Raw genomic sequence first — 25,008 nt, forward strand, 5'->3', positions numbered from 1 at the left:
TCACTTGAGAGTAGATTGTTGTTGGTGTATGAGTTCATGGATGCCACCTATGCTGTGGCACTTTGTTGGAATGATAATTCTTCATGTAGACCCCTTAACTTGAGTGTCACCAAGCTATTCTGTCATACTTTGCTTTGATATTCAGAGGAGGAATGCTACACAGGTTAATTATTGGGGTACGTTGGGTGTTGTCAGAACTTGTGAAGACTTGATCTGTATTATGGTGCTGAATTTTGCAGTTTGAGTATTTTTGTTCTGGCAAAGGGAGAAATGTGTGCTTAATCCTGTGGCATTTTGTTTTTCCTCTGCACTGATTAGTGTGTGTTCGATCAGTGCCTCAGGCATTTCCTACATATATCTGGAGTAAGAAGCCCGAGACCACGTGACATTGGTTTAGACTGGGTATGCGGATGAATGGCCTGCATTTTTACAATGTAATGACAGCAAAACTGTCAGCTTTTGCTGCTGTTACTCTGCTCAAAGTGAAAGGAACTTTGGGAGTTAACTAATGTGAAAAATAATGCCAATCTGTGCTCTTACTATGAATGCTGTGCAATATTGTATGATGATTCTCTTTACTAACTCACTCACAAGCACTCTATGTTTACTATACCCCGTTTCCATTCATTCATCCATAAAACTGCATTTTTGTAGTACATTTTACTGTTACAAGATAAACTGACTTAAGTATTCCTTCCTAGGTTGCCGACCCATTACTGTTTCTTGACACCTTTCTTATTGACCCCACGCTGCAAGCAGTGTTGAGACCTTTTTCTGTATCGAAGGCTACACTTGAACAAGTGTTAATATTGTAAATTACTCAGAACAATGCCAACCCTGTCATCGTGTGTCCTTAACTGACTTGAAACAATGGAAAGATTATAATATTAATTAGCCTCAGTACATGTCTCTCGGGACCTAAATAGGTTGCAAAGCATCAAACAGTTTTCTCCACTAGTGTGTACCTTTGAAAACATATTAAATAAGGTCACTACCCCCTTGAAGAAACTGATTATCAAAACAGCATTTTGGTGAAACTGCATGAATGGATGTGTAAGAACTGTCAAAACCAGCAATAGTAAATGAAATCTCACGACTCAGCTGCAGGAGATCTGTTTAATATCCTCAATACTTTTATTTCGTATGCATATAATATCTCACTTATTTAGATCATCTTGGTCTAGTATTTTTTACTGCCTTTACTAACTTTTACGTACACTGTCGCTGCGAAAATTACTGAAGTGATGTCACAGGAAATCTGTAGTAAGTTTCAAAAAGAGCATAGCAGAGAAGTATTAGAAATTAATTAACTCATAAATGTATATAAATTAATCACGGAACTAATTAAGTAGACATGGCAGGGCAGGTAATATGCTTTAGTTGTATGATGTGGGAGCTGGCTGATCCCAATGTGAACTGCATTGACCACAATCTGCAGCAACTGTTGGTTGCTGGAGGAATTCTGGCTCATAGTTGATGAGCTGGAATTTGAGCTTCAAATACTGCAGCACATCGTGGAGGAGGCGAGTTACTTGGACACTTTATTTCAGGAGGCAGCCACACCTGGTAGGTTAGGTAATTCAAATTTAGTCAGTGATCAGGGACAGCGGGGTGTGATTGCAAGTGAGACAAGTAGAGGGATCCTGAGTTCAGGAACAGAGCTCTTGACCTTGTCCAACAGGTATGAGGTACTTGTTGTACCTGTGTGGATGGGGAAGAGGGCTGCGGGGAGGATGAGACAGTTGACCAAGGCACACTGGTACAGGAGACCTTTCAAGAGAGGGGGAGGAAAAAGATAAGTAGTAGTCATAGGGGATTCTGTATTTTGGGGATAGATAGCCTGATCGAGAGTCCCGCATGGTGTGTTGCCTGTCCAGTACCAGGGTGCAGGACATCTCTGATTTGCTTGAAAGGATATTGGAACGGGAGGGGGTGCATCCAGTTGTTAAGACAAACAACATAGGTAAGGAGAGGAAGGAGGGCCTGTTTGGGGATTACCAAGCATGAGGAATGAAATTAAGGAGCAGGTCCTCGGGTTATAATTTCCGTATTACTACCCCAGCCATGTACAAATTGACTTCGGGATAAGAAAATTAGGGAATTAAACTCGTGGATATGGGAGTGGTGTGGGAAAGAGGGGTTCCATTTCATGGGGCATTCGCATCAGTTTTGGAACAGGAGGGATCGGTCCCAGTGGGGTGATCTCACTTGAACTGATCTTGATCTAGCAAAAAGGATAAATAGGATGGTCACCAGGAAACTAGTGGGTCATGGGGAGGGAAGGGGAAAATGACAGGAAGTATGATAGTAAATAAATAGGAAAATAGAAGGTTAGCATGTGTGCAGCAGGTTTAACTACATAGCAGACTATGAAAGAAGTAAAAGGAAGGATAACTTTGATATTATTAGTGAGATAGGAAATCATGAGGGTCTGAAACTAGCATAAGGGCACTTTACCCGAATGCTCGTAGCATTAGTAACAAGGTCGATGAGTTAATAGCACAAATCATCGCAAAAATGATTCAGTAGTCATTATGGAAACATGGTTACAAGATGGTCACGGTTGGCACTATTCCGAAGGACAGACAGACAGGAAGGTAAGGGAGGTGGTATAGCTCTGATATTCAAAGGCGACATCAGGGCAGTGCTGAGAGATAATATAGGCTCTGAGGAGAATAAGGTTGAATCCATTTGGGTGGAAATTAGAAATTCATAGAAGAAAAAGTCACTGATAGGGGTAGGCTCCAGACCACCAAATAATAAAATCATGTTGAAGTGAGCAGTAACCAAAGAAATAACTAATGCCTGTAAAAATGATCGGGCAATTATCATGGGGGATTTTGATTTACATGTGGAGTGGTCGAATCAGCTCGGTCAGGGTAGCTGTGAGGAGGAATTCGTTGAGTGTATCCGTGATCGTTTTCTTGAACAGTATATAATGGAACTGATTAGGGAGCAAGCTATCCTCCATCTGGGCCTGCGTAATAAGACAGGAATAATTAATTATATCATAGTTAGGGATCCTCCTGAAAGGAATGATCAGATGGAAAGTTTTCTGCCTGTTTGTCCAATGTAGTGTTTGTTACAGTTCTTGCACAGTATTTTGTAAATTACATTAGTTTTGCTTCTTGTCTGTAAAAACTAGCCACCAGGATACATGAACACGAACTAGCCGCAAAAAGACATGCTTCCCTCTCACTAGTATCCTTACATACGGATGAGGAAGGACACCACTTTGACTGGGACAACACATCTACCCTAGGACAAGCCTAACAAAGACACGCATGAGAATTCTGAGAAGCATGCCATTCTAACCAGAACTCTATCAACAAACACATGAGAAAAAGAACAGGAAGTGACTTCATCAGAAATGACATAGCCAACCCAAAGAAACCCAAACATATGAATAGAAAGCAGGAATTATTAGCAGTGCTTTGCCTGAGGCCCACTGAAGATGTTACCTAGTAGGGTGATGAAACCTCTGGAAATGAACCTTCCAGCTCAGCGAGCAGACCTACATCCAGAACCTCCACCTGAGCTACTAATCATCTCAAAACTCACTAAGATGAGGAACAGAGTGAAGTCTGCAGAGGAACATAGATACTTTGTGAGTGTGCAATGGTCTTGCAGATACAATGCAATGTTAATAAATGTGAAGTCATCCATTTTGGGAGGAATAACAGTAAAAAGGATTATCATTATTATTTGAATGGTAAAAAGTTGCAGCATGCTGGTATGCAGAGGGACCTGGGTGTCCTTGTGCATGAATTATAAAAGGTTGGTCTGTAGGTACAACACATAATTAGGAAGGCAAATGGAATTTTGTCCTTCATTGTTAAAAGGGATTCAGTTTAAAAGCAGGGAGGTAATGTTGCAACTGTATAGGGTGCTGGTGAGGCCACACCTGGAATACTGTGTGCAGTTTTGGCCTCCTTACTTGAGAAAGGATGTACTGGCACTAGAGGAGGTTCACTAGGTTGATTCTGGATTTGAGGGGGTTGGCTTATGAGGAGAGACTGAGTAGGCTGGGATTATATTCATTCGAAGATTCCCCCTCATTTAAAGAATGAGGGGGAATCTTATCAAAATTATGAAGAGAGTAGATATGATAGAAATAGAGAGCATGTTTCCACTGGCAGGTGAAACTAGGATGGGGCATAGACTCAAAATTAGGGGGAGCAGACTTAGAACTGAATTGAGAAGGAACTTTTTCACCCAGAGGGTTGTGAGTCAGTGCAATTCCCTGCCCAGAGGGGTAGTTGACACAGTAACTGTTTTTAAAGCTAAAATAAATATTTTTTTGAACCATAAAGGAATTCAAAGTTATGGTGAGAGAGCGGGTAAGTGGAGCTGAGGCCATGAGAAGATCAGCCATGATCTTACTGAATGATGGAGCAGGCTTGAACGGCCAGATGACCACCTCCTGCTCCTCGTTCTTTCGTTCTTATAGAAGGACTAGCACCTCTTAGTTAAGCAAGCTTAGACCAGACAGATATTTTAATCCCATCAGGAGTAACAGACAACATTTAGCAAGTGCTTAAACCATCTGCTTCTCCAAGACAGATGTCACACAAATTATGTACATTAGACGCAACAATGTGACACCATAGTGCTAAAACCTTATGTATATAAAAACTGTGTGTAAAAGAGGCTATTGTAAACCTATATTGGATTCCATCGCTGCCTCGAACTGTGCTACTGCAGATGCTCAATAAAGAGGCCACTTTCACCGCTCACTAATCTCTGTCACTATTGAACACGATCCCACAATGTGCAGTCAAAGTTCCGTGAGGCTGCAATCGTGAGTTCATAAAACCTTCCACTCGAGCACTGCAGGTTTGTAAAAGCCCTTGAAAAATGTTTGAATATTCATAATTAGATTTTTAAATATGTACTAAAGAACTAAGTAACCAACAAAAACGCATCCTTCTTTGATGTGCTGAATACTTTTTATGATCAGTTTGAACAGAATGCTGGTGGCATGGTGTCACTTGCTCCGACAGCCCCAGACACACCTGTTCCTTCTGTCAGTGCTGCAGATGTCAGCTCACTCTTCTTGAGAGTAAACCTGAGGAAAGTGACTGGCCTAGACATAGTCCCCAGCCATGTGCTCCGATCCTGTTTGAAACAGCTGGCATTAGGAATTTGCTGACATCTTCATCCTCTCCTGTCCACAATCAGACATCCCCACCTGCTTCAAGAAGTCCACATTCATCCCAGTACTAAAGAAAGCGCATGTGACATGCCTCAATGACTACCGCCTAGTGGCTCTGACCACCATAACCATGAAGTGCTTTGAGAGGCTGGTCGTGGCCCATGTCAACTGTAGCCTCCCAGCCTGCCTCAATCCCCTGCAATTTACCTACTAACGAAACAGGTCCACATTAGATGCCATTTCTCTAACTCGACAGTCATCCCTGGAACATCTGGATACAAAGCCAACTACATCAGGCTCCTAGTCATTGACTACAGGCCTGGCTTTGACAATATCAACCCAACCAACCTAATCTCAATACTCTGCGACTTAGGTCTTGGCTCTGTCCTCTGCAACTGGAATCAGCTTCCTAACCCACAGACTGCAATGAGTGAAAATGGATAAAAGCTCCTCCTCCATGATAATCATCAACACTGACACCCACAAAGATGCTTTCTCACCCTCCTACTGTACTCCCTGTGCACCCACGACTGTGTAGCCAAATTCCTTATGAACACCACCTGCAAGTTTGCTGACGATGCCAACGCGGCAGGTCCGATATCAGAAAATGATGAGTCAGAATACAGGAATGAGCTAGAGTGCTTGGTGGTGTTGTGCAGTGATCATGATCTCTCGATGTCAGCAAAGGAAAGGAACTTATCATTGACTTCAGGAACGAAGGAGGACCACACGCCCCTATCTGCATCAACGGTGCTGTGTTGTACAGGATTGAGTGCATCAAGTTCCTAGGAATGATGACAATCAACAATATCCTGGACCTCTCACATTGATAGGATGGTCAAGCAGGTACAACAACACCTCTTCTTCCTCAGGCGATTTACAGATGCACTGGAGAAAGCATGCTATCTGGGTACATAATGGCCTGGTACAGTAACTGCTCTGCTCAGGACCTTAAGAAACTACAGAAGGCTGTGTGCACAACCCAGACCATCACAGAAGCCAACCTTTCATCCATGGACTTGATTTACACTTCTTGTTGCCACGGAAAATCTGCCAACATCATCAAAGACCCTTCCCATCCCAATAATGCTCTCTTCCAAACTCTTCGTCAGGCAGAAGATACAGAACCTTGAACACATGCACCAACAGGTTCAAGAACAGTTTCTTCCCTTCTGTTATTAGACTGATGAATGGACCCCTCTAATTTCAAAGAATGTTGATCTCGCTTTGTGCAACTGTTGTGCAGTCGTAACCTTTATGCCTCACTCTGCCTAAGCACCTTATGAACCATATGCCCTTATTAGTTATGATCTACCTCTACTGCTCACAAAACAAAGCTTTTCACTGTACTGAGCTACATGTGACAACAATCAGTCAAATTAATTAAATTCGTTAGTGTTGTGAAGTACACTCTGTTTTATGTTAGTGGCATGACAATATCTCCATAATAGAAAAAACATTTTGTTTGTTTATTTATAGTTTATTCAAGGTGTGAAAAATAAAGTATGAAATGAAGGGATTCAATGATTTGTGAATTTTTAAGCATTACCTGCTTGCTGATGTTGCTGCTCATGGGTGACATATCCTTGAATTGAGAGATTTAAGTTGGTGTCGAGAAAGGGGAAATCCGTACTGCGGACATTGCTTGATAGTTGTGGTCACCTTTCTTTGATGTCAGCTGTGTAAACCACAGTCAGGTCTGTTACTTTTGAACAGTTTTCTATTACATTTTCAGACAACTTAGTATGATAAAATCCTTGGAATGCACCCTTTTCAGGAAATGAGATGTTGCACAATTACCTATATCCACTGATGTAAAGCAAGTCACTATTAGGACCTGATTGCTGATATGTGACATCATAACAGAAAACCTGACCCCATCTCAATGCAGGCTACAGCTAAGACATGAACTTTAACCTATGTACTTTCCTACTGTGGACCAACAAAACAATGGGAAATAATTGTGTCCTTTCTAAAGTCTCATGCCCTCAAAAGTTAAGTTAATTCACTTTCTACACATTCCTTATAGACCCTCTTCTGTGAAGTTACATGAATAATCCAGCAGTATGTGGAAGCTAACCTAAGGGCCCAAAAAGAAGTTTCATAATATTTCTTAGAAACATTTCATTCTCCTGTCCTGAGAAAAAATAAATAAAGTGAATTAGCCTGGAATCTTGCTTTTGATGACTATTCCTCGAGTAGCCTTTTCAAAACTGGTCAAAGATGAAGGTGAAATATCTTGCCTTCTAAGGTGAAATAGTTGTTGCTGTTTACTAGACTAACCTTTGAACTCTGGATATGGGTTCTGGTATTTTTCTGGCTTCTGGAGAAGAAAATTATGGAGAGACATACTTGAGGTTTCTGAAATGCTGAAAAGAATTGGTGAATGCAAGACGACTGAGCATTTCAAGCAAAATGACCAGAAATATAATTGTACTGGCACAGTGCTGTTGGTCCCTTGTATAACAGTGCTGCAGTTTTTTTTTTACTACAGTTCTGTCTTTTTTAAAACTACTTGCTCTACCTTTTACCAATATTAGTGCAGTCTGTTGTCACTGGTTCTGTTGTTGATGTATTTGTGTGATGGTGTTGAGACATCATACAAGCACAGTGGTGCATAGAACTATCATGTCAATGCATTTCCCACTATGTTCCATCATCAAAAGCTTGATTAGACTTAAATGGAGTGCTCGCACACTTTACCTCCATTCTGTGCATTTGCGAACTCGTGTTTTCACTTTATTGAGTGTCCAACAATATCTGTCCCAGTGTATTGTGCTTTCATTAGATCTTACAAGAAACCAAGCTATTTTCCCTGATAAAATATTAATCTTGCTAATTCTTTTAAAAAATAGAATAGAATAGCCTTTATTGTCACATATACTCATTGAGTATAGTGAAAAGTTTATACATCACCAATTACAGCACAACTTGAATACAGAAGTACCTAGACACAGCTTCTTTTGTGACAAGATTAGTTACAGACAAATGTCCAGCATTATAGAAAAGAGTTCAGTACTGCAGACCATGATGACACTTGGCTTCCAGCTAGCGCTGGGCCCAGGCTCCATAATGCACCAAAGACAAGCCATGCCAGAAAGTCCTTATGGGAAGATGCCACTGCAGGAGGCTGCCATGCCATCCGGGAGCTCCTACAGGAGGAGGCACCTGTGCCAGGCCAGGAGGTTGCCATCCACACCCAGGAGGCAGCTGCATCAGGCTAGGAAACGTCGCTTGCCAAAGGCTGGGAATCACTTGCTGGAGGCTGGTGATCATTGCCTACCAAAGGCTGCAAATCATTATTCACTGGAGGCTTGGTATCATCGATTGCCAGAGGCCGCTGATCGTTGCTTGCTAGAGGCCGCGAGTCATCGCTCACAGGAGGCCGGGATCATCGCTTCCCAGAGGCCGTGATTCATGGCTCTTTGGAGTCCGCAGGTCATTACCTGCCATAGGCCATGAATCATCGTTCACTGGAGACTGGGTATCATCGATTGCTGGAGGCTGCGAATCATCACTCGCCAGAGGCCAGAGATCATTGCTTGCCGGACTCCGCAAGTCATCATTTGCCGGAGACCGGGAGTTGTCATTGAAAGCTGGACCATAAGAAACACTAAGAGGAAGGGAAAAAAAGAGAAGACAAAGAAGAAAAGAGGAGCAACCGGATCGGCCAGCTCTGGCTGGAGTGTCCTATTCTGCCACCATCTTGCAACCCTGATTTCCTGGTTGATGGGCAAAATGTTCAGAAGAAGACTGAATGACATGTACAAAAATATTCAACTTAGTGAATTTTTTGTTTAATATGCAACCTTTCTGGAATATAGGTAAAAACAATGACTGCAGATGCTGGAAACCAGAGTCTAGGTTAGAGTGATGCTAGAAAAGCACAGCAGTTCAGGCAGCATCCGAGGAGCAGTAAAACGTCAATTTTACTGCTCCTCGGATGCTGCCTGAACTGCTGTGCTTTTCTAGCATCGCTCTAATCTATCCTAGCTCCTGGAATATAGTTTCAAGTTCAAGTTCTGAAATGTTCTTTCGCTCTTCCCTCTTTTTCCCAGACTCCAAATATCTTTTATGGGGGTGTCAGAGTCTTCAAATGATTTGGTCAATCATGTTGGGTAATATTTATCTTTGTTAATCGGCTGTTCATTGTGAACTTTGACAATGAATATCATTGAGATAGTTGATGGGAAGGCCACCAGTTCCATAGCTATTCTTGAGCTTATCTTTTTTTCACGGATGTGGACTGTGAGCATGTACTGTCTGAATTAAAACATAGAACCTTACAGCGCAGGACAGACCCTTCGGCCCTCGATGTTGCGCCGACCTGTAGAACCAATCTGAAGCCCATCTAACCTACACTATTCCATTTTCATCCATATGCCTATCCAATGACCATTTAAAGGCCCTTAAAGTTGGCGAGTCTACTGCGGTTGCAGTGTGTTCCACGCCTCAACTACTCTGAGTAAAAAAACTACTTCTGACATCTGTCCTATATTTTTCACCCCTCAATTTAAAGGTGTGTCCCCTCGTGCTAGCCATCACTATCTGGGGAAAAGGGCTCTCACAGTCCAACCGATCTATCCCTCTAATTATCTTCTATGTCTCGATTAAATCACCTTTCAACCTTCTCTCTAATGAAAACAGCCTCAAGTCCCTCAACATTTCCTCGTAAGACCTTCCCTCCATACCAGCCAGGATCCTAGTAAATCTCCTCTGAATCCTTTCCAAAGCTTCCATATCTTTCATATAATGCAGTGACCATAACTACGCAATAGTCCAAGTGCGGCTGCACCAGACTTTCCATAGCTGCAGCGTGATCTCATGGTTTCAAAACAAAATCCCTCGCCCAATAAAAGCTAACACACTATGTCTTCTCAACAACCCCATCAACCTGGGTGGTAACTTTCAAGGGTATGTGTACCTAGACACTCCGATCTCTCTGCTCATCTACACCACTAAGAATTTTACCATTAGCCCTGCATTCTCCTTCCAAAGTCAATCACCTCACACTTTTCTGCATTAAACTCCATTTGCCACCTCTTAGCCCAGCTCTGCAGCTTATTTATGTCCCTTCACAAAACTCTGTTGAAAATCCATAATCAACTTATTCCTTTCTAGATGATTATAAATCCTATCTCCCATAACTTTTCTAACACTTCACCCACTTCACCCAACCAAGATAAGACTGTCTGATCTCTAATTACCAGGGTTGTCTCTACTCCCCTTCTTGAAAAGGAGAACATTTACCATCCCCCAGTCTTCTGGCACTATTCCAGTAGACAATGATGACATAAAGATCAAAACCAAAGGCTCGGCGATCTCCTCCCTAGCTTCCCAGAGAATCCTAGGATAAATCCCATCCAGCCCAGGGGGCTAAGCTATTTTTACACTTTCCAGAATTGCTAACACCTCCTCCTTATGCAACTCAATCCCATCTAGTCTAGAATTGACATAATGTCATTTAGAAAGTTGAAACTGCATTTTCAAACAAGTTCCTACAAAACTAGGAAGTGTCTGAAGCTTGCATTGCTGTATTCTTAAGAGCATAAAATGTTGGAGTCTTGTCCAAAAGTACATGTACTAAATGATCACCTGTCTTCTGAACAAGAGTCCTACTGGACTCGAAACATCACTTCGGTTTTCTCCCCCCACAGATGCTGCCAGACCTGCTGATTTTCTCCAGTGCTTTCTCTTGATTGCCAGATTTCTAGCATCTGTAGTATTTTCCTCTGTTTATTCTCTCTTGATTAGCTTTAACAGTATCTTCTCAGCAAACCAAATAAGTTGAATATTAAAGATGTTTTTGTATTTCTTTCCTAGGCTTTTGTTTGCCGAGTCATGGCATATAGGAGACCGGATAAGTCATGTGAACAAGCATTTGAATACCTGAGAGTGCAAGAATATGAGCTGGCAGCCAAGTACTGTACAGAAGCACTCATTACCCTTAGCAATCCTTCCATTACCACTGCATCATGCCAGCCGGAGCTAGATCGTATTCGAATTGAAACTCTTCTTTACAGGATAGCCTGCTTCTTGCAACTTGTGAGTATTGTGTTTTGTTTTAGCAATGTACGGTGTAGGATAAAAGGAGGGATGGACTCACTGGAAAAGGGTTGTTCACTTCAAACACATGGCCAGTTTTTGCCACGCAAATGTATGTTATGTGATTAAATGTGAAATCTTCTTGGAGCACCACTTGATTGGCCACACTATTTTGGAATGATGTTTTCGGTGTGTTTAGCTTACAAACTAGAATGTACTTTTGGATGCATTGTTGAACTTGCCAAACGCTGAAATGGCATCAGGAAACCAGAAAATTATTACCTGCCCAAAAAATGTTTCTAAACTTCAAGCACTACCAACCATTTAGTCTGAATTCTAATGGCAAGGCATTGTCAATACCCGAAAGCATTAGCTCACGTTTACCTGTGGTAAGGCAGCTATTGAAGTCAGGTGCAATGTAAAAAGCTTCAAATCCTTTCACTGTCTCAGCACAGTTGTGAGGAATGTGATATTCATCAATTTTGAAGTGATATTCGCAAACTGTTACGAATGTTTAGTGCTTTTATTGGAGCAACAAATGTTGGCTTTGTCAGTAGCACCCACGAAAGAAAATAGAAGATAAACGTGCCAGGTGGAATTTATATTTTTTATTTTGGTGTTAAAAATGTTTCATGAATCAGTGCAAACTGATGCTCATGTGGAGAGTGTATTAAAGTAGAACGAGATTTTGTTAATTATTTCAATGGGTTTTGGTGTCCCTGGGACAGGCCATCATTTCTTTTCCATCCTTAATTGCCCTTGAGAGCAGTTGAGAGACAATTAAATTGCTTTGAGTCTGGAGTCACAAGTCAGCCAGAATGAGGAAGGCCAACAGATTTACTTTCCTGAAGGGCATAAGTGAACTTCATGTGTTTTGCTTCAATTGAAATGTGTTTCATGGTCTTTGCTCAGACTGGCTGTCAATTCTGTATTTTTCTAAAGTAAGTTAAGTCTTTATACGTTAGATTTGAAATAGTATAGTGTGATCTTATTGAAATATTCAAGGTTCTGAAGGGGCTTGACAAAGTAGACATTGCAAGAATATTGCTGATGGAAATGTGTACTAGGAACAGAGAGAATAAGGGGGCATTCATAAAACTGAGATGCAAAGAAATTTCATCTTTCAAGGTAATGAATATCTAGGATTCTCTACGACAGAGGATTGTGGTGGCTAAGTATTTAAAGAGGAAGTAGATGGATTTCTGAAGTATTGAGGAGTTGAAGACTATGAAGACCTGGCATGAAAGGGGAGATGAGGTCTGAGACCATGATCCTGTAGAATGGGGGAGACTTAAAGGGATGAAGGTCCCATTTCTTACTATATTTTTTTAAGATCTTGATTTGATTCTTGTACATTTTTCTTCTGCTTTCCACATTCATTTCAGCTTTTCTACTTCCTATCATCAGCTTTGTGTTTATTCTATCTGAATTCCTTCTTTTGGGTTCCTGGAATGGTAGATGACTAACTGTAGGAGACACCATGATTATCCCGAAATGCAATGGATCGTCCATCTCTGCCTCCTGAGGGACTCAGCATCATGGATTCCAATCTTCACCCAATCAAATTCATTTCACATGTATCAAGAAATGACTGAAGACACGAGGAATACTACAAATGTTGTGCCTCCTGACAACATTCCAACATGAGTTCTAAGCACTTTGGTTTTAGAGCTATCTGGGTCCCCAGCCTAGCTGTTCCAGTATGCTGAAAACATGGCTTGTATCAACTATGTCGAAAATTGTCTTGGTTTGTCCTGTGCACAAAAGACAGGACAAATCAAATCCAGCTGATTACCATCCTGTGAGTCTGCTGTTAATCATCTGTGAAACAATTGAAGATGCAAGCTTTTTTTTTGTTGCGCTTGAGAAGTGTTGGTGAGCTGCATCCTTCAACCACTGCAGTCCATGCAGCTGCTTCAACAATTCTGTTGAGAAAGGAGTTCCAGGATTTTAACCCAAAGATGCTGATGGAATCAGGATATATTTCCAAGTCAGAATGGTGAGTGGCTTGGAGGGAAACATACATGTCGTGGGGTTCCCATGAATCTGCTGCCCTTATCCTTCCATATGGGAATGGCTATGGGTTTGGAACGTGCTGCCTAGGGAATGTTATGATCCCAACTGATGTTACTGCTGAATATTTTAGAATAAAGTTTCATTTGATGGAGCATACTTTAAAAATCAATTTAAGGTGGTGGTCTTTCATTGTAACATAAGGACACAAGTCTGCAGATTTGTTTTAAACAACAAAAAAGCCAAGCTCTCTAAATTTTACACTGTTTGAAATATTTCAAAACATGTAACCAAAAAATTCCATTTACTTCCCATCTTTGGAACTGATCAAAATCCAGGGAAATTTTCCTTTCATGTCTAGTCAGTCGGTTTGACTTACTTGCTTTTCAGTTCCTGTCCTGTGAGCTCTGAAGTCTTTTCCCTGGAATGAAGGGTCATTGTTTGTGGTTATTTTGCCATTTAAGCAACCTGCTTTGTCCTGTATTTTTATCAAACTTGTGTTGTTGGAGCTGCACTCACCCAGGCAAGTAAGTGGGGAGTGTTTCATCACACATCCTTCTTGTGCTCTATAAATGGTGGACCTTGTGGAGTCAGGAGGCGAGCTACTCACCAAAGGCTTCCTAGCCTCTGACCTGCTCCAGTAGCCATAGTACTTACATAACGAGTCCCGTTCATCCTCTAATCAATGATAATCCCTAGGATATTGATTCAGTGGTGGTAATGCTGTTGAATCTCAAGGGTCAACGGTTACATACTCTTGTTAGAGATGGCCATTGCCCAGGAACTTTACATGACACGAATGTTACTTGCCACTTATCAGCCTGAACCTGGATATTGAACAGATTTTGGCGCATTTGGATAAGAACTGCTTTAGTATCTAAGGAGAAAAGAGTAAGTGTTGAACATCATGCAGTCATCTGTGAACATCCCCATTCAGAGTCATAGAGCTGTACAGCATTTTCGATCCTCTACCCTGGGGAAAAGATCTTGTCTTTTCACCCTATCCATGACCCTGTGGTCAAACTCATCCATACCAACCAGATATCCTAAATAAATCTAGTCCCATTTGTCAGCATTTGGCCTATGTTCCTGTAAATGATCCTTTTCATATACCCATCCACATGCCTTGTAAATGTTGTAATTGTACCAGCCTCCTCTACTTCCTCTGGTAGCTTATTCTATAATTACCTGGGGGGGGGGGGTAATGGCCCCCTGGTATTATCACTGGACTATTAATCCAGAGATCCAGATAACATTCTAGGGACCCGGGTTTGAACCCCGCCACAGCAGATGGTGGAATTTGAATTGAGTGAGTATCTGGAATTAAGAATCTAACGATGACCATGAATCCATTGTCGATTGTTGGAAAAATGCCTCTGGTTCACTAATGTCCTTTAGGGAAGGAAACTGCCATCCCTATCTGGTCTGTCCTACATGTGACTCCAGACCCACATCAATGTGGTTGGCTCTTAACTGCCCTCTGGGCAATTAGTGGTGAGGAATAAATGTCAGTGAATGAAGAAAAATACCACCCTCTGGGTGAAAAAGATGTCTCTTTGGTCCCTTTTTAAATCTTACACCTCTTACCTTAAACCGAAGCCCTCTTGTTTTGTATCCCCTTCCCTGGGGAAAATATCTTGTCTGTTTACCCTACCCATGCCCCTCATGATTTTATAAATTTTTATAAGGTCACCTCTCAACCTCCGATGCTTCAGGGAAAACAGCCCCAGCTTATTCAGCCTTTCCCTATAGCTCAAATTCTCCAACCTTGGCAACATCCTTGTAAATCTTTCCTGAATCCTTTCAAGTTTCACAACGTCCTTTCTATAGCATGGAGAGCAGAATTATTTGCAGCATTCCAAAAGTGGCCTAATCAATGTCCTGTATAGCCGCAACATGACCTCCCAATTCCTATACTCAATGCACTGACCAATAAACGCAAGCATACTAAATGGTGGTTTCACTAGCCTGTCTACCTCTGATTCTATTTTCAAGGAACTATGAACCTGCACTCCAAGGTCTCTTTGTTCAGCAATGCTCCCCAAGACCTTATTAAGTGTATAAGTCCTGTTCTGATTTGCTTTTCCAAAATGCAGCCCCTCACATTTATCTAAATAAATTCCTCGTCCCATTGATCCGTTTGATCAAGATACCATTGTACTCTGAGATAACCTTCTTGGCTTTCCAGTACATCTCCAATGTTGGTGCCGTCTACCAACTTAGTAACCATACCTCCTATGTTCATATCCGGATCATTTACATCATGACAAAAAGCAGTGGACCCAGCACTGATCCTTGTGGCACACTGCTGGTCACAGGCCTCCAGCCTGAAAAGCAACCATCCCCCACCACCCTCTGTCTCCTTCGAGCCAGTTGTGTATCCAAGTAGTTAGTTCTCCATGTGATCTAATCTTGTTAACCAGCCTATCATGCCGAAACGCTTTACTGAAGTCCATATCGATCACATCCACAGTTTTGTCTTTGTTACATCTTTTAAAAAAAAGCTCTATCAAGTTAATGAGACACGATTTACCATGCACAAAATCATGTAGACGACCCCCAATTTGTCCTTGCCTTTCCAAATAAGTGTAAATCCTGTCCCTCCAGATCACCTCCATCAACTTGCACACCACCGATGTCAGGCTTACAGGTCTGTAGTTCCCTGGCTTTCTCTTATCACTTTTCTTAAATTGTGGCACCACGTGAGCCAACCTCCTGTCTTCCAGCACCTCACCTGTGGCTATCGATGATACAAATATCTCAGCAAGGGGTCCAACAACCACTTCCCTCGCTTCCCACAAAGTTCTAGGGTACACCTGATCAGGTCCTGGGGATTTATCTACCTTATGCATTTTTTCTTCTGACTTGATATGATGCAGGAATGGCAGTTGATGAAGTCACTGAAGATGGTTGGGAACTTGAGGTTCTTGCGGCACAGTGGCATGTCCCTACCTCTGAGTCAAGAGTTCTGGGTTCAAGTCCCACTTGGTCTAGAAGCATGTAATAACCAACCTGAGCAGGTTGGTTAGAGAATATCTACCCTGAGGAACTGAAATGATGCCACAACTATTTTCCATTATGCTGGGCATGAATCCAACTGGTAGAGAGTTTTCTCCCTGATTACTATTGACTCTAGTATTCCTCTGGCTCCTTGGTGTCTTCTGGTCAAATGCAGCCTTAATTTCAAGGGTATTTGTGTTTACATCAGGTCTGGAGGTCACCTTTTTTTTGACCATGTTGGACCAAGACAGTAAGGTAGTCAGGAACTGAGTGGTCCTGGCTGAACTCAAAGTGAGCATCACTCAGCAGGTTATTGCTGAGCAGGTGCTGTCTCATACCACTGTCGATGTCTTCCCACAGTTCACTGATGGGCAAGAGTAGACTGACGTGGTGGTAGTTGACCATGTTGGATTTGTCCTGTTGCTTGCAAATAGGACATTTCTGGAAAATACTTCATGTTGTGGGATTGATGTCAGTTATTGTAGCTGCATTGGAACAGCTTGACGAGGGGTTTGACAGGTTCTGCAGCTCTGGTCCTCAATACAATTGCTGGAATCTTATTGGAGGCTATGGACTTTGTAGAGTCCAGTGTCTTGAGCTGTTTCTTGATACCGGGAAATAATGAAATTGAAAGAAAACTGGTGACTGGGATGTTGGGACCTCAAAGTAGCTGAGATTCACTTTGCACTCCGAGCTGAAAACGGTTACAAATGTTTCAGCCTTTTGCACTGATGTGTTGGGCCCTCCTGTCATTGAGGATTGGGATATTTGTGGAGCTACCTCCTCCAGTGAGTTGTTTAATTGTCCACCAACATTCATGATGGGATTGTAAATCTGCAATCTGATCCATTTGTTGTTGAATGACTGATCTCTGTTTATCACTTGCTTTGTTGTTTGGCAGATAAGGAGGTCTCTGTTGCTTCTCAAGTTTGATACTTTGTTTTAGATATGTCTGGTGCTGTTCCTGACATTTGCTCTTTCACTGTTCTTTGAACGAAAGTTGATGGTATTGGTAGAATGAGTATGCTGGGCGGTGAGGTTGCAGGTTGTGTTGGAGTACAATTCTGCTTTTGCTGCTGATGACCCCAGCACCTCATTGATGTATTCTGTTGCTGGATCTGTACCATTTACCATAATGGTAGTACCACAGCACAATGAAGGATATCCTCGTTGTCGTGTCACCACAGCGATTCTGCTGTGGCTCTCCTATTGGTCCTTTCCTGAAATATGAGCCAGTGGCAGTCATATGTGAGAGATGCGGTTAAGAATATTATTCCCCACTTGTTGGTTCCTTCCTCACCTGCAGCAGACCCAGTTTGACAGCTCTGTTCTTTAGGACTCGATCAGCTTGGTAATAACTGATGCTGCCAAGCCATTCTTGGTGGTAAATGTTGAAGTCACCCACAAGAATATATTATCTGCACTTGCCACCCTCAGTGCTTCCATCAACTGGTGTTTAACATGGATGAATAGTGATTCATCAACTGAATGGGTATGCAGTAAATGGTCACCAACAGGAAGTTCCTTGCCCATGTTTGAGCTGATGCCATGAGACTTCATGACGGCATTCAGGACCGCAGGGTAACTCTCTTCTAATTGTATCCTATCATGTTGCTACTTCTGTTGGAATGACAGTAATGATATTCAGGAATGATGGTGATGTTGTCAGGAACTGTTAGGTACAGTTCTGTGAGCATGACAATGCTTGACTCTTCTACAAGATAGTTTTGGCATTGGCTCCCAGATTTTAGTCGAGAGGACTTTGTAGGGTTAATGGGTTTGAGTTTGCTGTTATAGTTTCTGATGCCTCGGTCAGTGCCATGTGTATGTTTTTGTACTTCTGAGACTTTGTAGCAGCTTGAATGGATTGATTGGCAGTTTCAGAGGGCATTTTGCAGTAGGTCTGACCAGACCAGGAAAGGATGCCAAATTTATTTCCATAATCAGTGAAACCAGATGTCATTTTTCAACAATCAAAAATAGTTGAGAGGCCATCATCAAGCACTTCATTTGTTTTTGTATTCCAATTCCCCTAACTTTCATTGGTCCCCACTAGTTACCTGGATGTCCAATGCACTGGTGAGATAACCATGACAGTTAGTCAGCAATAGCCTGTTTGCTGATACCCAATTTAGGTTCCAGGTTTTAGTACTGCCTTTATCTAAACATGGTTAATAGTGCTGAATTTCAGATGAGAAGTAAGCGTTAATGTCCTTAACAGCAAAGCAGTATATGGTGGAAGATACTTTAATGTCCTTAGGACAATAGATGGGAATTGTGGACAGAATCTCTTCGCAGGTTGTGGTCACACCTGGTGTCCATGAAGTTGGTTGGGATTGCTGCAGGTCAATTATCTTAGCCCCAGGGCTTACTCAGGAGTTATTCAGAGTACTGTCTTCACAAAATCATCTTTAGCTGCTTCTTGAAAGACTTTCGCCTCCACTCGAAGATCAGAAGTTGGATGTTAGTGACAGTGTCCCTCTAAGTCGTGCAACCTTAATGTGCTTGCATTCTGTGTGCACATTGATTGCTCCAACAGATTGACTCCTGGTTCTGGAAGTCACTGTTGTATGGACTTTGGAGGTCCATACGGGAAAAAACATAAGTGGGAATGTTGGTTCGCTGATGAACAGTGTTCAGTACCATTTGCGAATCTTTTGACACTAAGCAATTTGTTTCTAAATTTAGGATGATAAATTAAATTTTGTCAGAGAATAGTTAGGCAATAGCCATCTCCAATTTAAAGTGCTCAGAATCTAACCATTTCCTTATGGTATACAGCATTGTCATCACTTAATGCTGCATAGAGGGGTTCCTATTGACAAGATCCTCAACTAAACCAACCATGTAAATGCTGTGGCTACAAGAACAAGTCAGAGGCTTAAAAGTCTATGGCAAGTAACTTGCCTCCTGTCTCCCCATTGCCGATCCTACATTGATAAGGCACGAGTCAGGAGTGTGATAGAAAACTTCCCATTTGTCTGTGTAACCTAACAACACTCAAGAAGCTTGACACCACACAGGATAAAGCAGCCAGTGATGCCAACACTCCATGAATAAATGTAGAAAACAGCAATATTTGCCAGTGTTCTTGGCTGAGTAGATCAAACAGTTGATCATCAAGAGTCAGGATTATTAAGACAGCCCAATGTACATGTAGATTATGTTTTTTACTGTAATTTTATTTGCAAGTTAATCATCAATTTAGTTGTAATTTGCTATCAGCTTGTTCTTGAAGTGACGATTATTTCAACATTCATTAGTTAATGTGGTGTGAAGAAACCAACTGCAAAACATAATAATTTTATACTGTTTGTATGGCGTTTCTGCATAGTTTGGAGAAAAGACTCTGTCGTTATTTCCAAATGTTTGTTAAGTACTTCCGGGTGAAGGTGTTAAGGAAATTGCCTTTCCTTGTGCTATAGCAGAATCTCAGAAGCTTCTCCATCAGATTTGGGAACTGCACTTTGCTGTAAATGTGAAGCTGTTCTGTCAGTGCATCACCAAGTGGCTAAATAAGCTTCTTTTGTCTAGTGTATAGTGGAATGCAATGAAAGATCTTTTTCCAACAGAAATATTGTTTAAAAAGAAGTATTACAACCAGACAAGAAATGTGAGAATTATTTAATTTAAAATGTAAAGATTACTTGACCTGTAAATGACAATTGAGTAATATTTTATTGAGCTGTCTGCAGATGTTGAGATTTGTTGGACTATAAGTTATTTTGGGAAAAGCAGTAAAGACCTTATACAATTTGTCAAAAATTACCTTGTTCTCTCTGTTGCAGAAAAACTATGACCAGGCTGATGGAGACTGTAAAATTGGTATGTATTACAATCATTTTATTTAAATTCACTGTTCTGCTGATTTGGAGCTTTGGGCGGGTGTTAATGGATATTTATGTACCAGTGAATTGTCCACCATTCATCACTCACTAAACTTTAATCAATACTAGTAGAAACAATCCATTTTGGTGTTTAATTGTATGGAACAATTGCTAAATTAATTGCCAAAGACAAATGTTAAAATTGAAACAGTTTAGATGTTAATGTAGATCAACGCTTTTTACCATACCTCATCTGAGTGCCAATTAAAAGTAAGCTTGTTCTCATGGCGAAAGAGGCCTGTTTTTATTTTCTTCATAATTTCCCATCTTGCTAGCTAGCTCAGAAGTATGATTTGTGAGTATTCTTGGCTCTTGCTGAATTGACCATTCTTCTTCCATGAGAGTTGATAGGCTGTTTTACTGTTGAGAGTATTGCACCTGAACCACATTTAGTTGTCATAAGATTTCCTTAAATATCCACATTCTGGAAAGAGTCAGTGGGATACAATTCGGATGCAATGATTCTGCAACTGTTTCCCTAACTCCTGCCCTCTTATTGCTTTTGCCACTGCTGTTCCACACAAGTCATTCATACCATTGCTTCCCCACTCCTGTTGTTTGTGCCACTATCACACTTTCTATCATGCAAACCAATATCACCAGCCCCAACCTGGTCAAGTGGGTTACTGCCCCATCATTTCTCCCACACTGCCTCTTCCTCTTACTGCCATGCACCTGTCTCTAGCTCTTAGCTGAACTCTGTTCTATTAACACAGACAGAAAACTGAATTGGCGTACCATCTTAGGTTGCTTTTATTCTCTTGTACCCTATTCAGATGCTTGTCAAAATTCTAGTGGCATAAGTAAAATTCCAACACTAGGATATTCGGACATTTACTACATTTCAGTTATGTGCAATTTAGTTTCTGATCTGTTCTTTTCCCACTCTATGTACAGCAAGTAGATAGTATAGTTTATAAGATTTATAACCTCGAGTCAAGTATTGAAGAAGGAAGCCTAAAGCTTGTGCAGAATGCTATTAACAGGAAATGCAATGGATTTCACTGAAATGTGACCAGCTCTTTCTCATGTACCATTCCACAAACTGGTCCTAATATCATGATTTCTTACATTAACCTTTGCTGTCTTTTCATTGGAAATGGATGCCATTCTGTTCAGCTTATATATAATATATATTTTAATTAATTTCCCTGAAAGTTATTCCATTACCTATGTATTCCTCAATGCAACTTCTCCTGAAATGTGACTAATCTGTTTCGATCAGTTCTTCCAATTCCTGTGACAATTTTGGGTATTCTCAGTTGAGTCATCGTAAGGTCTGCTATTTCAAAGAAAACCTGCCCAGCATGGGAACTTTAAGCCATTCAAGGCCATTAGTCTTTGCTGCCTTTTTAGATCATGCCCAATCAGTACGTGAATTCCATTTGACCACCTTATCCCTCAATACTCTTGTAACAAATTCCATCTTAATGAACAAAATCCTCATGTTCTTTACTCTTATAAGCTGACTAATGAAATCGTTGATTTTAGATGAACTTGTTTTTTCTGCTTTAAGCAGCAGCACTACAAGTCCTGTTAATCAATGCCTCTGGTTATGTAACCCTGTCTGCAAATGCCTTTTTTTCTTATGGCTTCGTCTTAGAATTTACTGGGGATTACTAAGATTTCTGAGCAAATACTCCAGCATGTATTTTCTGATCTCACACCTTAACACTGTACAAGACACAAAACAGAAGTTTATAACTACACAGTTGACATAATTAATCTCCTGGGATTTCAATTCTTAACTTTTGTTGACAGACTTTGGGAGTGAAGTCTGTGAAGTAAAGAAAGGTTTATATTTCTGTGTCTACAGTGTTGGCAGAGAGACTGGCCAAGGGAGACGGCACACTGCAAGCAGTGTTTCGCTGCATGTACGTGGAGGGGAAGTTACAAGCAGTGTCCAGCATTTTATCAAAATCCTTGATGGGGGAATCTTTGGTAGGTTGTGTGTTACAATTTTTATTTCCCCCTCATATGATTTAGCAGAAATTTCTTGTATTTATGTTGCACAAGTTAAGTGGTAGTGAAATGATGAGCTGCCCCGTTTTAACTTCTGGAGTTTTTTTTGTTCTCCTGTCCTGTGCCACGTATTATAATTTCCAGAGCTCTCTTTGACTTATGTTAGAGCTAGTTGCTGGAGGTGTGCAAATGTGATTTGGGGACTTTTTTTTTAAACTCACCTGTTAGCCTAACTGATATATTGTGATTTTTGTAAAAAAATCTCAAACTTTGCCATTTAACATTGCAGTGTGCAGAGGATCCAGTGACTTCAATATTGATAAAAGGTTTACATCTAAAAAGGCAAATATAACAATGTATGCTCCACAAATTCACCACTTTTCTTGAATGACTGCTGGACGGTATATGGCCTGCAATCATACGTTTGTATTCTGATTGCTATACATTAGGTAAATTTGGATGGTAGCTCAAGAGATGACAAAAGTCTGTTTGATCTTGCAAACCTTGTGCAATCAATTCCAGCATCTTGGGTCCTTTTTTAAAGAGAGAAGGGCTGTTGCATGTAACACAGATAGGCACAGCCATCTTTGACAGCCGTATGAATGATCACTTCATACCACGGTGATAAAGTTTTACTCTGCCCAACAGACACGCTGGGAAATCAGCATTTGCACTTCACCTGAAAGTAGTGAAATATGATGTTGACTGCAGCCCCATTTTGAAGGATTACTTGCCCACGTACCTCTTGAGCAATCAAACTATCTCCCAGATAGAAACTGCAGACCAGTGTGACAAAACAAAGAGAGCTATTCCAACCAATGGAACGTTTTAGCTAATTCAAGCAGGTAGTTCTTGTTTTTTCCCCCAGTACACACAACGCCTGGGGACCAAGATCAGGTAGATTGTTTTAATCCATAAACATATCCTGCTTCCAGCAGATGTACAGCCACAATAAGCTTAATTAATCAATATATTTTCTAACAAACCCTTGTCAGACTCTCTTTTTAAAATAAAAAGCACATGCATTATTGTTAAAGCTGAATTCTAATAGCAAGCCATATTATTTCCACCATGCATTCATATTTTTGTTATGTGGTCTTGAGACCTGTGATCAATGAACTATGAGAGTAATATGATTGCAAACATAACGCAAAAACATTTCATCTGTGCTTATCAGAATTTATGTGCAAAATTGATTTTGTTACATTTGATTACTCTGTAGAAAAGCATGTAGTCAGTAGCCAAAATGTAGTCCTGGATTTCTTCTGTCCTATAGAACAATAAGTGGAGTAATTCTTCACTTAATTTGCTAGTCATGTCCTTTGAAATTGCAGATTTAAGTGAAACAACTTTAAGTGAACGATGTTAAAACCAGAATTTTGTTTTTCTTGACAAGGAATGTCATAAAGAACCCATGTACAAATTCAAATACTGTACTGTTTATGTTCACTGTTGTGTATTCCCAGCTGAATAAAATTACTAAATATAAATGAAAAGTTGCATGAATCTGAATTAATGTCTGACAATTTTTCTGTCATCGAAAATGACTAAATCTCTTTTATAGAAGACATGGACTGCAGCAGTTCAAGGAGGTGGCTCACCACCTCATTCAAGGACAATTAGCAATGGATATTAAATAGTGGCCTGACCAGGAATAACTACATTCTATGAAAGAATTGTTAAAAACAAAATTATTCAGTTTACATAGTATTTTTAATTTCAGGTGAAGCAATGCTAGAGAGTATGTCTATACATTGTTACATGGATGCAAACGTGTTATCATCTCCCCACCTCCTGTTTAAACATGGAAGTAATAACTACCCCCTACCAAGGCACTCCAAATATACTGTCTAACATTGACTAGTATTTCTTGAAATAAAATTACTTTCTTCCAAAGTAATTTGCTTCTGAATCACATCCCATCTCTGTTAAAAACCCAGTGTTCTCTTCATTAAGTAAATTTTGTTTACATTACTCTCTTCTGTGTAACAGGAGTATTTTTGATTTCTTTCCTCTTGCCTTGACTCTCAATATTTCATTTCCACTGTCTGTGGAACACTCAGAAGTCAGCTTATCATCAGTGCCCATGCACCAGCAACTTTTCAGTGAAAACCATCACTTTAAAGGGGTATGCACTATCTATTGTCTCCATGATGTTAAAACAAATTGCTCAAATCTGCATAGAGCAGGAAATTTTTGTACTGATTTTTATTTTGTAATGTGAGTTGTTATGTAATGTACTGCCTGAGAATGTGTTAGAGGCAGACTCAGTTTAGACTTTCAGCAGGTTATTGGATAATTTATCAAAATGTGGTGACTCGGTGGGTCAGTGAATCTGCCTGACAGTGCCAAGGACCTGGGTTCGCTTCTACCCTCGGATGATTCTCTATGTGGTGTTTGCACATTCTCCCTGTGTCTGCATGGGTTTACTCTGTGGTCTGCAGTTTCCTCCCATTGTCCAAAGATGTGTATGTTAAGCCTATAGTGTCCAAGGATGTGCAGGCTACGTGGGTTAGCCATGGAAAATACAAGGTTACAGGGATAGGTAAGGTGGTGGGTCTGGATGGAATGCTCTTCGGAGGGTCGGTGTGTACTTGATGGGTCGATTGGCCTACTTCCACAGTATAGGGATTCTATGATTCCACGTAAGGTGAAACATTTGCAGCAATCCAAGGTAAAGGAAGGGAAGTTGGACCAATTGAGTTGCTTTTGAAAAGAGCAGGGATGGATGTGGCAGGCTAAATGGCCTCCTGTGTACTATTTCAGATAAGTCGACATCATCTCATAAAACAATGTGAGCAGGTATGTTCATATTTGCGGAAGAATAGTTCAAAGAAGGATATAGTTAAAATTTACTAATGAGGCATAGATTTGTTTGCTATCTTAGCCTTTTTGCTATCATAACCATCCATGACCATTTTGTTACAAATAGCACTGTGCAGTAAA

At 40.8% G+C, this 25,008-nt stretch overlaps 1 protein-coding gene across 6 annotated transcripts in view; it reads left to right on the forward strand.

Annotated features, from left to right (window-relative positions):
* Window positions 1-25,008, forward strand: part of helz (helicase with zinc finger) — a 274,742-nt gene that overhangs the window by 39,082 nt on the left and 210,652 nt on the right. For 5 of the 6 annotated variants that reach the window (XM_072558865.1, XM_072558869.1, XM_072558867.1 and 2 more), the window contains exons 2-4: window positions 10,979-11,200; window positions 20,002-20,038; window positions 21,917-22,041. In XM_072558865.1, coding sequence (XP_072414966.1) covers window positions 10,997-11,200; window positions 20,002-20,038; window positions 21,917-22,041 — 366 coding nt within the window. In that variant the 5' untranslated portion in view covers window positions 10,979-10,996. Of the gene's footprint in view, window positions 1-10,978; window positions 11,201-20,001; window positions 20,039-21,916; window positions 22,042-25,008 lie in introns of those variants that run through there. The other variant, XM_072558871.1, reaches the window with a different exon arrangement.

This window comes from Chiloscyllium punctatum, chromosome 39 (assembly GCF_047496795.1).
Source record: "Chiloscyllium punctatum isolate Juve2018m chromosome 39, sChiPun1.3, whole genome shotgun sequence".
NCBI classification, from domain to species: Eukaryota; Metazoa; Chordata; class Chondrichthyes; order Orectolobiformes; family Hemiscylliidae; genus Chiloscyllium; species Chiloscyllium punctatum.